Here is a 17,132-nt window from a genome sequence, read left to right on the forward strand (position 1 = left end):
AATGAGACATCGACAGTGAAGAGCATAACGGGATTGAGCGAGAAGTCGGCTCCTCCACATACGTTCTACCTGTCCATTGCCACTTCGTACTCAAGTGGGTTATATTGTTTAATTGGTACTTGTGGGTTATCGGGACACATCGCTTTAAAAATAGGTTAGGTTAAGTTAATGTATGTGGATAAATGACATATACTTGAAAGTTATTATATTTTATTTCAATAAATGACAACCTAACCTAACTAATCTTAATGTTATATTTGTTTATGAACTTATCTTGATCCATTGTTATATTTTGTAATAAGTGATTTTAATTTTCTCGTGTGATTTCCATGAAAGTGAAATTCCCTCAAACCTTTTAATCTTATGAGTGGAGATGTTGCAAGAGGTTTCTCCACCGAATTCTGCATGCATTTCTTCCATCTTGATCCTACACATGTTCTCTTGCAGCTGCCTCTATATAACTAACCTAACAATATCAGGTAACCTGTGAACAGTACGAAGTTGTTCGCCAAGTAATATCCAGAATTACTCAATTATTTCATTCTTCTTAGGACCAAGAACTGATTTTGTGTGTATGTTTGAAGAGACGTTTCAGTGCTAGTCATCCTTTCAATCTTTGATTTCTTTAGAAACAACTGAAATCATGAAATATGTTTATATCTTGACGTACTGAAGCGTCTGACCATTTCAAACTGGGGTGAGTAGATGAATATGAATGTATGGGAGTCTTGTAGCACTCCGATGCAAAATTCTGTACTTTGAATTTAAATTTATGCTTGATAAATGTTGCACTCATTTTCTTTCTTGAAGTTCAATGAAATAAAATTGTAATAAAATAAGACATTGTGCTCGGAAGTTCACGCAGAACTTCGTGTTACTACTACAAATCTTCCGTAATGTAACATGGATGTGGTTTAAGGTTATAAAAGATTATGGTAAATATTAAAATGGTTATATTTGTTGGACAGCTGTATCGATTTAAAAGCTGCACTATGCTTGCAAGGCCAACTGTGTTTTCGTTTTCGGGAAGAGGAAAGGATATAAATTCATGTTAACCTTTACACGATCGATTTTGAAAGTCTCCGGCTATTAGAAAGATTATAGGGCGTTTTGTGGACGATGCATTGCCAATACCTTCTTGTAACAGCCATGTAAAACCACAAGAAAATAACCTAGCCAGAGACATGGTAAGCGGGTCGAGTTTTGTAATCGATATCTGCCAAATGCAATGCAGAGTAGTTATCGACTCTGCAAGTTTTCTGTGACGTCAGTTGCATAATGGCGAATGATCCATTGGGACCGTCAGTGCGCCGGTTCGATCTATGTCTAGAAACGAAAACCCCTGCATAACCGAGGCCTTCACAAAACAGCAAAGGAAGGTGACGTATCAACTGCTGAGTTTATTTAGCATTAAATTAAATAGGGTTGAGATGAATGAAAACTATGAATCTGAAAGTGTATAAGGCGCCTGCGTGCAGTGTTAAGGAAGTATCCAATCACTGCCATGGCAGGTAAGAGCCACGAACCACGTGGATCAGTGAAGTCAGTCCACAGCCAGGATTCGAACAGTGTGTGTACTGAGTGAGTGAAACAGGTTTCCACGATGCCAACTCGGTCCGAACGAGACTGGAGAGCACCTGAAGTAAGTTACTTCTCTAGTTATATGGGCCAGGTGGTTTTTAGTACGCAACCAGACATTACGTATATTTATTTAGTTTGGTTAATGTTTTCGTGGTCTGTCTGCAGTACAATGTACGTGCAGCTACAAGCAATGCGTGACTGCGTATCTTGCCTACAGTACATTGCCAATTATTTAATCATAAATACGTACGTCTTTCGTGAAATCATATTACGTTGTGAAACTCCTAATCGAATTGTTAAATATTTAAACTTTGAGATGTGCCAATACATACTATAAATTTTATTTTGTTATACTTACTGCATTTTGCAGACTTTTCCAAATCATTCGTAATGAAAACAGAGAAATGGGGTACTGAGATGCGTGATCTCTGGTTCAGATAATTAATTAGGGGTAGAAATATTACGACGAATAATCATAATGTTGTCATTAAATGAAGTAATATCGAAATTGTGTTTCTTAAAGTTTAAATTTTGTCCACATTTCACACGATGCACCAAATTTCCGTGCAAAGAGTCAACCCTTGTTTTGTTTCAGACTGAATTGAATTTGAGGTTAACGTAGAATAAGAGTTTTAATGAACAATAGAAACTTTTATTACAGATATTTCTCACCGAATGTAATGTTCTTGTAGAAACAGGGGAAACAGGTTTGGTATGTTTTGCATGGACTATGTGTATAACCTTGAATCGCTTTCATAAACTGGCTACAAATTTCTTGTTTTCCGCGCCATCGTAAATTGTGCGTAATGTTAATACTTCTTTTGTCTTGATTATTAACTTATTATTATACAACGAACGGCGGGCAACATCATTGTTATCAATTATCGCAGAATAAACAGTTTAATCTAAAGGATCATAACATTATGATCGCCTTATACCATAATGACGATACATTTTACTGGCTTCGTCATATGTAAGTTTCAGAGGGTTGGGACTGTTTCCACATTTTGCATTACAACCTGTTATGTAGACTATCTTTTAATTTTTTCTACTTCTCTAAAAGTAACGTTACCCGTAAAATACTATTGTCGTACAGGGTGTTTCAATATTTTTTCGTCGGAAACAATGTGTTAATATATCTGATTTCAGACGTAACCCATTATCGTTTTTTTTACTTGGTATATATGGAGACGTCCTTACGAATCGGTTTTCGTAAATATTCATAAATCTTAATCTTATGATTTCCCGCCCACAGTATAATGAAATCTTTTCTTTAAAAAAAATGTTAAAGTATAGATATTTTCCAACGTAGTCTTTTGTTTTGATTCTGATGTTCATTTATTGCTGATACAAATCTGTTTTCTCACCTAGATACTCTACTGAGTTGACTAGTGCAAAACTAGATGGCGCGCGCGACGAAACGCTGAAAGCGGAGGGCGTAAGAATTATCGGAGTGCTCCAGTATTACCAACTGATGAAATAGTCTTTTCTCTTACTTACGTTACCAAATTCATAGGAAGCAGTTAAGTTAGCAGTAATTATGCACGCTGATCGTTGTAAGATTAGCAGCCTAAGAATTTAATTTTGAACAGTTATTCTTTATGAAACTTTCGCATTGCCATCGATATCGGCGTGATTTTTGGTGATGGGCGATTTATTACAAGTAAAGTAATAATTATTATAAGAATAATTGCTGCATAAGGCTGTAGTAATAACCTGTTTATTCTTGCTAGAAGCACGTGCCGTCCGATAATGGACCTAACAGACCTTCGACCCAAGAGTAAGCAAGCGATTGGTATCACGACTTGATGCAATATTTATACAGGTCAACAAGGCGTGTGACCTTTAGAATATTTCCAAAAATCTTCTGGACCTAGCCGTATTCATGTTTATCAGCTTCGATGCTTGTCTTAGCTCGACTTTTCGAATACTCTGTGTTAACATTTGCTTCCGTGTTACAGTATATCTTGTTTACCAATTGTCGGAAATAATATTTGGATAAAACCGAGGTTCCAAAGTCATGTAACAATGTGAAACACACCTTGTTCTTATTTAAGTACATTAATATGCATATCATGAAATATATTACAAATGTTCGCGTGTTAGTTACGACAACTATATACCAAAATGTCTGTACATATAATGCCCGTATACAATGTAATGCCCACGTACAACAGACTATTATTTTTAAAAAACAGCGTAAGGAGACATTTGAACATATTTCATACGCTGTACATTCGTTTTGTTAATCAATTTGCAACACAAAGTCAAGGCTTTCTGAATTTATGGTGTTTTCTCAACAATCAGTTTCCGATAAACAAATGAACGTATAGATAATTCCTTAACGTGCCCACAGAGTGTAGTAAGATAGTTCCTTAACGTGCCCACAGAGTGTAGTAAGATAGTTCCTTAACGTGCCCACAGTGTAGTAAGATTGTTCCTTAACGTGCCCACAGAGTGTAGTAAGATAGTTCCTTAACGTACCCACAGAGTGTAGTAAGATAGTTCCTTAACGTGCCCACAGAGTGTAGTAAGATAGTTCCTTAACGTACCCGCAGAGTGTAGTAAGATAGTTCCTTAACGTGCCCACAGAGTGTAGTAAGATAGTTCCTTAACGTGCCCACAGAGTGTAGTAAGATAGTTCCTTAACGTGCCCACAGAGTGTAGTAAGATAGTTCCTTAACGTGCCCGCAGAGTGTAGTAAGGTAGTTCCTTAACGTGCCCACAGAGTGTAGTAAGATAGTTCCTTAACGTGCCCACAGAGTGTAGTAAGATAGTTCCTTAACGTGCCCACAGAGTGTAGTAAGATAGTTCCTTAACGTGCCCACAGAGTGTAGTAAGATAGTTCCTTAACGTGCCCACAGAGTCTAGTACAATAGAATTAACACACGCAGTCGTATTTACGTTAATCCCTGTACTAATTTCTCTTTTTGTGTTTAAAAATAAGTTGTCTTTGCCTTAAATGAATTTGAATATCTGATAAAATATCGCCGAGATTATGAGTGTGAATGCGTGTTTATATGTGACCGATCTAAATGTTTTTAATTGATGAAACTCAGTCATAGGAATACACGTGAAGTTTTCGACTTCATTTTACGCACTTTTTGAAATAAACGCAGATAAAATTGATCTCAAATCCTTACAATTTATAGAAAGCGTAATTAAAAGAAGCGAAATGTTATTCTTAGTCTGTGAAAATGTGGCCAGTTGCATCACCAATAAACTTCCGAATTGTAACTGCACAAGAATATGATATTCGTTGATCATTTCACTGCCCCGAAGAACGAGAGGTCGAAACCAAACTTTTTAGATCGATATCCTTCGACTTAAAGTCTCTTAAATGGAAAAACAGAGGTTAAAATAAATACAAACTGTAAGTGCGCCTGTAGATTTACATGGATGTGAATCCTGGAAGAATGTAATTTGAAGGTGATGAAAATATTCTGAGGGGAATATTTTTAACTGAGAGAGGAGAACAGGATTATGTGAGGTGTTACGTAGAAAGGTGTTTCGTAATTTATCTTTTCCGCCATGTAATGTCATATATGGTCTGCGTGATATGACGATTTTTTTTATTGAAGTTAAAAATGTTTCGAAAGATCTACTGAAAACACGAAATATTTAGAAAAAAATCTTTATTGAGTGTAATAGTTGATGGCAGTATCGTGCATTTATTACATTCAAATTTATAAACCATTAAAGAGTCACACTTTGTTTATCCAAGAGTGTATCCACTTCACGTAATTAGGCAACTTCGTGTATATGCCGAATTTCCCCCTCTTCCCGCATCCTTCCCCGAAACTCGTTATTCCAAAAATGGTCCAGCGGTTCCTGTCGTCTTTGCACAGGAGCGGTCCTCCCGAGTCGCCCGCGCAGGAGTCCTTGCGTCCCTTCTCGTACCCGGCACAGAACATGTTTTCCGTGATGTGGTAGTCCATGTACACTCGTCTGCAAACGTTGCTGGCCACAATCGGCACCTTGAAACCAAACACAGATCGTGGAGATTATAAATTGTTACAGAATTACGCCGAATCTGTGTCTTAAGAGAAAAACAACAACAGCGGACCGCGTCCATGGAACTTGAGAACCAGACGATCTCTTAACTGGCCAATTAATTCAAATTATCCGTTACCATGGCGAGATTTCAGGTTTTCACGGCAATGAATATGAAGAAGGCTGTCGTCTGGTGTGTAATCCCGGTAAAATTTTACCGACGTTTCAGAGGTACTTCCAAAAGACAGCCATGTTTTACCATGTTTACAACAACCTGTCACTGAACCGTGTCCTGAGTCAGACGAATCCACTATAACCTCTCACCCTGTTAATATTATCATCTTTTACACATCTAATCTTTAATATTGTCTCTTCCCTTCAAGTTTTCCAGCAATTCTTGTGTCCCCTCTGACGTCATCTTCGTTTGTCTGACCACCCAAATAATATTTGGTGAAGATTATAAATTACGAAGTTTTTCGTGATGAAATATTCCACTCTAATCTTGTGTACTCTCTCAAATGTCCAGATATTCCACTGAAACTTTGTTCTCAAACACTCTCAGCTTAGTCAACTTACAATTTTGGTATCTATACGAAAAGCTTTCTCAAGGTCACTTCTTTATGAATTAAAAATTAGGCTAAATTAGCTACCCACGGGTAATATGGGCATCAGAATGGGTGATGTTACCATCTGCTACTAGGTTCGGCGTTTGCATTTGAAATGAGATACTCAAGATTCAGACATTTCCTCGTCTGTTTGATTATTTTATGACGTGACGTCAGTGATTGAGGTTACGTGTAATTGAATGACGCAATAAGATGCCTTGAGACTGTCATGGAACGGAAAAGTCGTGGTCTAACGTTATGCATTGTCAGGGATTCGATCCAGTGTCTTGCAAATGGGAATCAGACACTTTACTTATGCGCTAACTCGTTCGTCTTCAAGAAAAATGATTCTGGACTCACATCAATCTTATTAAGCTAAAATTTTTGCCACAAACAAAGGACAGTCAATCTGTCACACTATAAGGACCCATCCATGTTTCTGTCTGTCTGTCTTCCACAATTTCCCAGGAATTAGACAACGTGCAACCCTAGGGATTATTTATCTGAGCACAATCTTGCAACTGGTGAGACCAAGGTCATTGTTTGAACACGTAAAGTTCGACAAATGTCTAAAACGCCGTTGATGCTCGAACTATTTGAGGTTAAGCCAAAGGCGATCTTGGGCGTAAAAATGGAGTAAGGAGAGAATGTAATTTTCTTTCTTAACGCATCCAAATTAATGTCAGTTACATCCCACAAGTCCCTGAAGAAAGTAAATTATAAAATCGAGATTCTAGCGGTTAGAACGCTGGCCTTGTGATCCTGGGGTCTCGGGTTCGATTCCCGGCGGTGCCCGAATTTATAACTTGTGTTGGGTAAGGCCGTGGTCTAGGCAACACGGAGTTTTCCTCCGTGGCATCCCAACAATTACTCCATTCACACACAGAAGAAGGCAATGGCAAACCACTTCTGGATCATCTGCCAAGAACGTATATGAACAGGTCCCAGTCCGAGAAAAGGATGGAAGGATCCTGTTCATATGGACCTGTCGTCAGACAGAACACTAAATAAATAAAATACGTCTTGAAAAAGAGAGCATTTGGGAGACCAAGACGTAGGTGGAAGGTTTACGATGTATCTTGTGGGCACGAGAATTTGATTGGTTTCTCTCATTATAGTAATCAGTCGCTGGCTCTGGTAACACTACACGGTTTTAAAACACAGACAATCAAAATGTTTACTGCCTTGATAACTTAAAATCTTAAATCAGCTCGATACTCGTGATCGAGATATTCTTTGGTTTTTAAACAATTGCTCACGTATTTCATTTTGAAAAGTCGAATCTGCTCTTAAATGTCATTTTTGCAGCCACTGATTATGATGTAATATATTACAATGGAATACGACACCAGCGTTGTTAAATACGTAGATTTTATTCTAATTCCATGTAACTCGATCTTTCTTGAGCATTTAACATTCAACTACTCAAGATTTTCCACACCACACGACGATTTAAAGCCAGATGAACCCAATTCAGCCCGTCCCACTCCAATTTTTAAGCTCCGTTTTAATATTATCTTTCCCTCTTAAACGTCTTTCCTTAAATTCGCTGTCCTTTCTTTTCACGAGGTCGCAGCTTCAAATCTCGACACAGAGACCACCTATCCTGATAGGTTATTCGTAGTTTTCCTCAGGCAAATTCAGCGGAATTACTGAAAGATATCCTTTCCAACTCAGTCAATAGCTTCTGATGGCGTCGTTAAATAAGCAACAAGTAAATAAGACCTGTCATCTACGAAGAACCTCTACGAGCCCACATTAAAAATATGACTCCAAAATAGAGCCACATTCGATCATATTTTTAAAATAAAACATCTTTAAGAAATACAGGGTGTTCTAAAATTATGTGCCGTAAATTATGGGGGAGCTTTTGGATGTCAATATGAGTTTATCTGGAGCGTTCGAACGCACTCGAACCATTTTCGGTATCGTGCTAACGAGGATGACCTTGAAGTGTTTCGACTGCGTTTAGATTTCTACAGAAGTATTTCCAGACGCGTGTTCATCGCACCGTGACTCATACTGACATCCTGGAGCTCGTCGTGTATTTGTACCGACCGTCGCTTCGTGTAGGACGTCCGTTCCGAACGGGTCTCCACTGCGCCTTTTCCCCCAGCCAATGATCGTACACAGCTGCTGTGCGGGTGGCAGTTCCTGTTTGTAACGGGGCAGGCAGGCGAAGCCCCAGTATTTGTCGGGACGCACCTCGGCGGGCAGCCTGAGCAGCGCCACGTCGTTGTCCACCGTATCGGCGTCGTAGCCAGGGTGCGTCACAGCCCGCTCCACCTACAGGCCGTGGGTCACACGTTAATATTCCACGACGTTTCGGGAGCTAGTTACCAAGATACTTCACTACCTAAAGAGATTCGGGTTCGATTCCGAAAGTCATCACTAATTTTAAAAAAATAAAATTAAAAAATCTTTCATTGTAATGACAGTCGATCAACTCTCGAAACGTCTGTTTTAGCCAAAACAATTTCGATGTTACAAATCATTAAATAAAAAAACACGCTTTAAACCCCACAAATTTTGCCATTATCACTTTGTGATTCAGTTTATACCAGGGGTCGGCAACCTGCGAGTCGCGAGCGTCTATATTAGGTTTCTAGCGTAATCAGGAATTTAATCGTCTGTAGGCCGACGTTTTTACTGAACTTATCGCTATAAGTCGCGTATAAATTCATGTTACATATTCGAGAAAGCCCCTCTTGTAATTTAAGGTCTGGACAAGTTACGTAACTAAGGTTTCCACGGTAATTCTCATGTCATCTTGAAAAAAAAATACGAAGTGGTCCCGTAAAATACTCTGTGAGCCTTTTCCTTCGTACTTTCCCTTATACGGTTATCGAAATTTCACGCTACTCGATATCCGTGACTAAATCGACCTTCATGAGTCGACCAGAGTTCATAACAACCCACCAACGGTTTGAAAATAAACCAACATTTGTAAACTTGGTCACAAGACTGAAGACTACTAGCCGGAGGTTAATCTTTCTTACCCGGAACTCCAGTTCGGTGCCTTCATTTTCGTCTAGGTTGTGTTCGCCCATCCTGACGTAGAGACGTTTTCTGACGCAGTGGGCGGCTGTCAGGACCCAGTGGGGGTCGATCAGCGTTCCCCCGCAGAACGCATCCTGCAATTTCACACCGTATAATTACAAAATTAATCTGTGCGCCCTGAGGTACGCTCCATCTACTTTAGCCCCAATGAAACGGCCTCGAACTCACTCACAGTAAAGGAAAGTCCCTGCCCCTGGTCGACTAACCAGTAGCCAGTAATTATTCTGGAATTATCCTGCGTAAAAAGTATAATTCTTTTTTACCAGACACGTTTATCGGAAAGGATATTAACTCTATAGAACGCGGTTCTAACGTCACCCGAGCGATGGATAGGTGAACTTAGGATTTCATACAAATCAGAGAATTCCTTCGACCAGCTTCTCGAAATTGGTTAACCATGTGATTATGTTGTCATGCTTATTTCTGCCGAACGGTAGGTCTCTGAATGGTCATACTCATGTCACGTCGAGGTCACGGATAGGTCAAAGTCATGTCAAGGTAACTACAATATTGGGCCAAGGGTTTGCCGAATAAACGAGTTTAAGATTTTCAAGGTCATTTCAAATCAATCTTTTCCTTACGCTTATTTGTGCAGAACTGTAGTTACGTGAGTAACCATACTAATGTATATTTAAGGTCACGGATAGGTAAAGGTCATGCCAAGTTCACGACAATACCAGCCCAAGGGTTTGCGGAATAGAGACCTTGAATATTTTTAAGGTCATATTACTCAACATTTTTTCTGACGACCTGTAATCACCATACTCATGTCAAGTTGAGGTCACGGATAAGTCAAGGTCATGCTAAGGTCACAACAATATCAACCCAGTGGTTATGTTGGGTTTGGTAGGTTGCGTTGGTTGGGTTAGCCTAGTTTCGGTTAGGTTAGGTTAGGTAACTTTAGGTCGGATTAGGTTAGGTTGCGTTATGTTTGGTTAGGTTTAGGAAGTGTTAGGTTATGTTATGATGTTTCAGGGACGTTTTTCCTCAGGCATATGTCAATTTTGTGTAGGTTAGGTTAGGTTGGGTTAGGTTAGGTTGGGTAACTTTAGGTCGGATTAGGTTACGTTAGGTTGCGTTATGTTTGGTTAGGTTTAGGATGTGTTAGATTACGTTAAACTGATAACAAGATTTTCGTCGATGTTGGCCCAAGGTTATGTCGAGCACAGGCCGTTTACATTTCATTTTTCCGTCATGCTTATTTCTTTCGAATTGTATTACGAAACACTATGCTTCGTCTTGGAAGAACACATCTTCTCCATCCTCAGCGAAGAAGATTAGAGTTCAAGTCTTAACCGCTATGAAGACGTCAGACCTAACCTTGAACCTGTTGAGGATAGCCACCTGCCACGGCCACTGGCCCTTCTGAGCCGGATGTCCGCCGATGATCTTCAGTAAGGGCCGTGACCCCGTGTGGTTCACAAGTCCACACTCAAACCTCCGGTGATGACCGTAGCCCGCGTCGACCCTGTTGCTTCCACGGCTCCAGACGCCAGCGTCGTCCTCACTGTCAACATCAGCTGGACAACACAAGGCGGTCTATGAGCACGGAATATAATCCGTTCCTCGCAGTTCCTATCTCAGCTCACGCCATATTGCTTTAACTCTTTCCATGTTACAACCGAGTTATCTCGTTTAAAACCACTAATATTTTTTGCTCTGAGTTTATTTCATCATTTGGTCGTGACGTAGCAGAGACTCTTTCTTTAATCGTCGGCTTTTCACCGTAAAGACCCAGGTTCACAACCAGGGCAGTTCGTGTGGGTTTTGGATGAACAAAATGGAACTTGGATCGCTTTTCCATATTTGTACACGTCCGAGGTGCGATCGGAAAGTTTCAAGACTGTGTCAATAGAGGGCGAACCGGATGTAGTACGAGCTTCTGCCGATAGGGGGTGCGGCCTACATCCATAGTGAATCAGTGTGCCAGCCGGCATCATCGAATTAGCATTTGTTTCTTAGTTACGGGCGTTTTGGTAGTGCATTACACCGACCCTCCTGCGATTTCGGAATGGCGTGTGCATCAAATTTTGCCAAAGACTCGCCAAAACGGCTACGGAAACCTATGAAATGCTAAAGCAAGCATTTGGGGAGTCCGCAATGGGTCGTGCACAAACTTTTGTGTGCCATTCACGTTTTAAAAATGGCCGAACCTCTGTCGATGATGACGAGCGTTCTGGACGACCATCTTCGAGCACAACGCCCGAAAATGTTACGAAGATCGACGTCGTACCATCAACGACTTGTGCGACATTGTTGGGATAGGCTATGGGACCTGTCAGCTGATTCTAAAGGAAGAACTCCACATGCGACGTATCCTGTCTGAGGACCAGAAGCAGAATCGACTTCTCGTGTGTCAGGAGCTCAAAGATCTTGCAAGAACCGACCCCAACTTCCTTTCTAAGCTCCGTGTGACTTCTTCCTCTTCCCAAAGATGAAAATTCAGCTAAAGGGAAGGAGATTTGAGACGATAGAAGAGATTCAGGCAGAATCGCAGATGGTGCTTGACAGGCTGACAAAGAAAGATTTCCAGGGATGCTTCCAGGCTTGGCAGCGGCGCTGGGATCGTTGTGTTCACTCCCAGGGGAACTACTTCGAGGGTGATGGATGAATTTAATACCTGAGATAAGTGTACGGGTTTTTATACGCGCAGTCTTGAAACTTTCCGATCGCACCTCGTATTTCAACTTGTACCCGTACATTGACGTCTCGAATTCACCTTCGTTTTCCTCGTCATTTTGCTGTTCTATCTGTCTGTAGATCCATCTCTGGCAGAAACTTCCTTCCACGTAGCAATAAGCCACTTCTCGCATGTAGTCGTTTCCGCACAAAGCAGGTCGTTTGCACCACCTGCGTAATGCGAGACAGAGGTGAATTACTGAAGTACGATAACGCCTTATAAGCGTGGTTAATAAAACGCTTCGAAAATTCTGAAACTGTAGAGATTACAGATAGACGCAAAGAGATCAAAATTTCATTCGGGAATATTTTTTGAGATCAGATTTAATTTGTAGCATATTCGTTGTCCGTTATCTCGAAACGTGAAAGTTCTTAAATAAGATCAAATCTAAAACTTCTTGACGATGGTGAAGAGTCAATTGTATAAAAATTTCCATGGATATTATCCATCGTCTAGTAAATATAAAACGTAAAACGACGTTTCGGAGATGTGACTCTATCTCCGTCTTCAGGTTCCTACACAGTTGGGCCCACTAGATAGAGCTAATCCCTATCTCCGTCGAATAAAAATTTCCTTGGATTTTATCCATCGTCTAGTAAATATAAAACGTAAAACGACGTTTCGGAGATGGGACTCTATCTCCGTCTTCAGGTTCCTACAAAGTCGGGCCCACTAGATAGAGCTAATCCCTATCTCCGTCGAATAAAAATTTCCTTGGATATTATCCATCGTCTAGTAAATATAAAACGTAAAACGACGTTTCGGAGATGGGACTCTATCTCCGTGTTCAGGTTCCTACACAGTTGGGCCCACTAGATAGAGCTAATCCCTATCTCCGTCGAATAAAAATTTCCTTGGATATTATCCATCGTCTAGTAAATATAAAACGTAAAACGACGTTTCGGAGATGGGACTCTATCTGCGTCTTCAGGTTCCTACACAGTTGGGCCCACTAGATACAGCTAATCCCTATCTCCGTCGAATAAAAATTTCCTTGGATATTATCCATCGTCTAGTAAATATAAAACGTAAAACGACGTTTCGGAGATGGGACTCTATCTCCGTGTTCAGGTTCCTACACAGTTGGGCCCACTAGATAGAGCTAATCCCTATCTCCGTCGAATAAAAATTTTCTTGGATATTATCCATCGTCTAGTAAATATAAAACGTAAAACGACGTTTCGGAGATGGAACTCTATCTCCGTCTTCAGGTTCCTACACAGTTGGGCCCACTAGATAGAGCTAATCCCTATCTCCGTCGAATAAAAATTTCCTTGGATATTATCCATCGTCTAGTAAATATAAAACGTAAAACGACGTTTCGGAGATGGGACTCTATCTCCGTCTTCAGGTTCCTACACAGTTGGGCCCACTAGATAGAGCTAATCCCTATCTCCGTCGAATAAAAATTTTCTTGGATATTATCCATCGTCTAGTAAATATAAAACGTAAAACGACGTTTCGGAGATGGAACTCTATCTCCGTCTTTAGGTTCCTACACAGTTGGGCCCACTAGATAGAGCTAATCCCTATCTCCGTCGAATAAAAATTTCCTTGGATATTATCCATCGTCTAGTAAATATAAAACGTAAAACGACGTTTCGGAGATGGGACTCTATCTCCGTCTTCAGGTTCCTACACAGTTGGGCCCACTAGATAGAGCTAATCCCTATCTCCGTCGAATAAAAATTTTCTTGGATATTATCCATCGTCTAGTAAATATAAAACGTAAAACGACGTTTCGGAGATGGAACTCTATCTCCGTCTTCAGGTTCCTACACAGTTGGGCCCACTAGATAGAGCTAATCCCTATCTCCGTCGAATAAAAATTTCCTTGGATATTATCCATCGTCTAGTAAATATAAAACGTAAAACGACGTTTCGGAGATGGGACTCTATCTCCGTCTTCAGGTTCCTACACAGTTGGGCCCACTAGATAGAGCTAATCCCTATCTCCGTCGAATAAAAATTTCCTTGGATATTATCCATCGTCTAGAAAATATAAAACGTAAAACGACGTTTCGGAGATGGGACTCTATCTCCGTCTTCAGGTTCCTACACAGTTGGGCCCTCTAGATAGAGCTAATCTCTATCTCCGTCGAATAAAAATTTTCTTGGATATTATCCATCGTCTAGTAAATATAAAACGTAAAACGACGTTTCGGAGATGGAACTCTATCTCCGTCTTCAGGTTCCTACACAGTTGGGCCCACTAGATAGAGCTAATCCCTATTTCCGTCGAATAAAAATTTCCTTGGATATTATCCATCGTCTAGTAAATATAAAACGTAAAACGACGTTTCGGAGATGGGACTCTATCTCCGTCTTCAGGTTCCTACACAGTTGGGCCCACTAGATAGAGCTAATCCTTATCTCCGAAACATCGTTTTACGTTTTATATTTAGTAGACGATGGATAATATCCAAGAAAATTTTTATTCAATTGTTAAATAAGATTATAAAATTGTCCATGTTCTTTGAAGTGGATGCGAGAGTTCTTATATCACTTTAAGGAGAGATCAGAGGAAAAGATAATAACAGAAGACTGCAGAAAAGCGTATTATTAGGAGCTTTATAATTTGTATTCTTCGCCAAATATTAGCTTGATCAAATATTGAAAGATGACACATTTTGGGGGGTTCAGCAAGGATGGGGGAAACGGGAAATGTGTACAAAATTTTAATCTTAAAAAAACCTGCAGGGAGGAGACCACTCAGAAGACGTACGTATTAAAGTGGACATTAAAACATATTGTAGGCGTAAACGTGTGTGTACTGAATTCGTCAAGATAGCGACCGGAGATGTTATTCTGCGAAGAAGATAATGGACTTTCGGGTTCCATAAAATGCGGCAGATTTCTTGGCCAGAAGCCCTCAGCTCCTAGGAGGTAGGACCACTTTTGTTCCAGTGTCTGGAACTCCCGATTCAGCAAATGCGCCGATCGTCTCGCTTTAAGTAACACACGAACCTGTATCTCTGGGTAGTGCACGAGATTGAGCATGCAGACCACCTGCCCCACCTCCCGAACCAAATGTTGCTGTACAGTCCTCTAGGTCGGAAATCATCAGATCTCCGCCCTGATCGTTCAAGCTCGTATCTGTGGTGATTCGCTGGTGACAATGGCTGCCGGCGTCTGCCGTGACCTCCTCCGACTTCTGACATTCGGACCACCCGGAAAGACCTGTTTCTCCCCCGTTTCTGCCTTCTTCGTTTCTGACAGCGTCTCCTCTTGGGATCGCAAGGTCGCTTCTCCTGCCCGACACAAAGAATTCATCCAGTCAGTGAGAAAAATTTGCATCCCTTAAACTTCACCGAATATTGGGGTGACCAAATCAATGAGGATGGGATGGGATGGGCGGTGTCGACCCCATGCGAACACGTAAAAGACTTTAGGCTCGTTTCACACATATACGTTGACCGTCCAAACGGCACCGTTTACACGGAACGGTGAAAACTTCACACACAAATATACGTTGACCGTCCAAACGGCACCGTTTACACGGAACGGTGAAAACTTCACACACAAATATACGGCGACCGTCCAAACGGCACCGTTTACACGGAATGGTGAAAACTTCACACACACAACCGATCATACACGGAGCCGGTTATTCTGTTGTTTGTTGCCAACATAACTTGACAGTAAAACAAAAAGTTCTCAGTTATCGTCTCTCTAGAGCCCGAAGGTACATAGAACGCTCGTTTGGAATATTAAGTAATAAATGGAGGATCTGATTTTGCTGTAGACATTGTCAAGGCTTGTGTTGTTTTATACAACTTTGTTCGGGAGAGAGACCGCTACGAGGCAGAGGATACATTGACAATCACAGGACTTGATAAAATACGTGGTGAAGAAGTAGTGCGCGGAGGAATATCGGCAAAGAGTGTAAGAAATCTTTTAGCTGGCTACTTCTTAACACCTGTTGGCTCTCTGAAATGGCAGCTTTCAAATATTTAATTTCATGAACGTTAATCATATTTTTATTACTATACCTATATTTAATTGTAGAACAATTCATAATTCATTTCATTGTAGAAAGTTTAATAAATTCACATTCACTGATTATTACTTCACAAGGTTGGTACTTAAGTCACGGAACCGGGCATTACACACGGCACTAGACTACCAAGTGGTGCGCCGTTAGGACGGTCACGGCGCCGGGTTTTGTAGTGGGAAGACACGGCGACTTCACGGTAGACCGTTACCGTATAGACGGCACCGGTGCGTGTGAAAGCTCTCGTATAATCTTCGACCTTTAACCGTGTAAACGGAGCCGTTTGGACGGTCGCCGTGTATGTGTGAAACGGGCCTTAGGATCCTAAAAAAAAGGCAAGAGATTTCTCGACTAGCTGAGAGTACTGTTAGCTTCTCAAACACTCCGGTCCATAGACTTAGTTGATTTGCATCTCTAACGAATTAGAAGATAATCTACTGTTTCGAAGTCTCCCACTTATGTCTTCGCCCTCCAAAAATCGTCCTTTATACTCATACTCCAGCCTTTAACTTCAAACCTCATGACATCGGAGCTGGATTTTGATCATAAGAACATCGTTTGATATCTGATAAACATCTGATAAAAATTGTACGCTAAAATAATATATTTAAGAAATTGTATTTAAGTTATTATTGATTTGAATCTTTATATAATTATATACACCTGAAGATAGTGTTTTTAGGAACTGAAACATAAAAAATGATGGTCTAATGTAAATCGAATATTTCGATAAAAGAACATCATTTAATATTTTAAATGTTAATTATTGTAATATTTTAATATTTAATAAGACTTTATTGTGATTAGACGGACAAGATTTAAATAATATATACATATATTTTATTGTATAAATTAACCGAAGATTTTAGAATTTCACAGAGGTTCACTGTTAACGTTGATTCTGTTTCTGACTGGTGACAGTGTAAATGTACCCTGCATTGCCCGACGTTTCGGAGATACTGTATCCATCTTCAAGTTGACGCGACTATCGAAAGACCACTGCTGATATTTACAACGTAGGTCGAACTGGTTTGTGGGAAATTTTGTGTCCGATTCGTCGACCGATAGCCAAAAATATTAAAAAATTGGGGAATCAGTACGCCTTGAAGACGAATGCAGTAAGGACGTTCGAAACGCCAGCCTACATTTGTACGGTACCGCCAGGAATCCTTTTTGAAACGCTAATAGTTGCTCAGCTAGTCAAAATTTTAACGCCATT

The 17,132-nt window shown here is 40.4% G+C and overlaps 2 protein-coding genes across 7 annotated transcripts in view; one reads left to right on the plus strand and one right to left on the minus strand.

The window, feature by feature from the left end:
* The first annotated feature begins 1,521 nt into the window (after nt 1–1,521).
* LOC110837096 (uncharacterized) overlaps nt 1,522–17,132 on the plus strand; it is an 88,852-nt gene continuing 73,241 nt past the window's right edge. Inside the window, exon 1 of the mRNA XM_022078919.2 lies at nt 1,522–1,642. The gene's annotated coding sequence lies outside the window, so the exon portion shown is untranslated. The remainder of the gene's footprint in view (nt 1,643–17,132) is intronic.
* The window catches only part of LOC110837078 (uncharacterized), a 47,277-nt gene continuing 35,344 nt past the window's right edge, over nt 5,200–17,132 (minus strand). For all 6 annotated transcript variants that reach the window (XM_087349956.1, XM_087349955.1, XM_087349954.1 and 3 more), the window contains 6 exons: nt 14,887–15,170; nt 11,959–12,089; nt 10,560–10,759; nt 9,179–9,313; nt 8,238–8,465; nt 5,200–5,558 (listed from right to left, as the gene is read on the minus strand). In XM_087349956.1, coding sequence (XP_087206082.1) covers nt 5,286–5,558; nt 8,238–8,465; nt 9,179–9,313; nt 10,560–10,759; nt 11,959–12,089; nt 14,887–15,170 — 1,251 coding nt within the window. In that variant the 3' untranslated portion in view covers nt 5,200–5,285. The remainder of the gene's footprint in view (nt 5,559–8,237; nt 8,466–9,178; nt 9,314–10,559; nt 10,760–11,958; nt 12,090–14,886; nt 15,171–17,132) is intronic.

The sequence above is a fragment of the Zootermopsis nevadensis genome, unplaced genomic scaffold, assembly GCF_977971745.1.
Source record: "Zootermopsis nevadensis isolate Lab colony 2312 unplaced genomic scaffold, Znev_1.0 Znev_ptg000016l, whole genome shotgun sequence".
NCBI classification, from domain to species: domain Eukaryota; kingdom Metazoa; phylum Arthropoda; class Insecta; order Blattodea; family Termopsidae; genus Zootermopsis; species Zootermopsis nevadensis.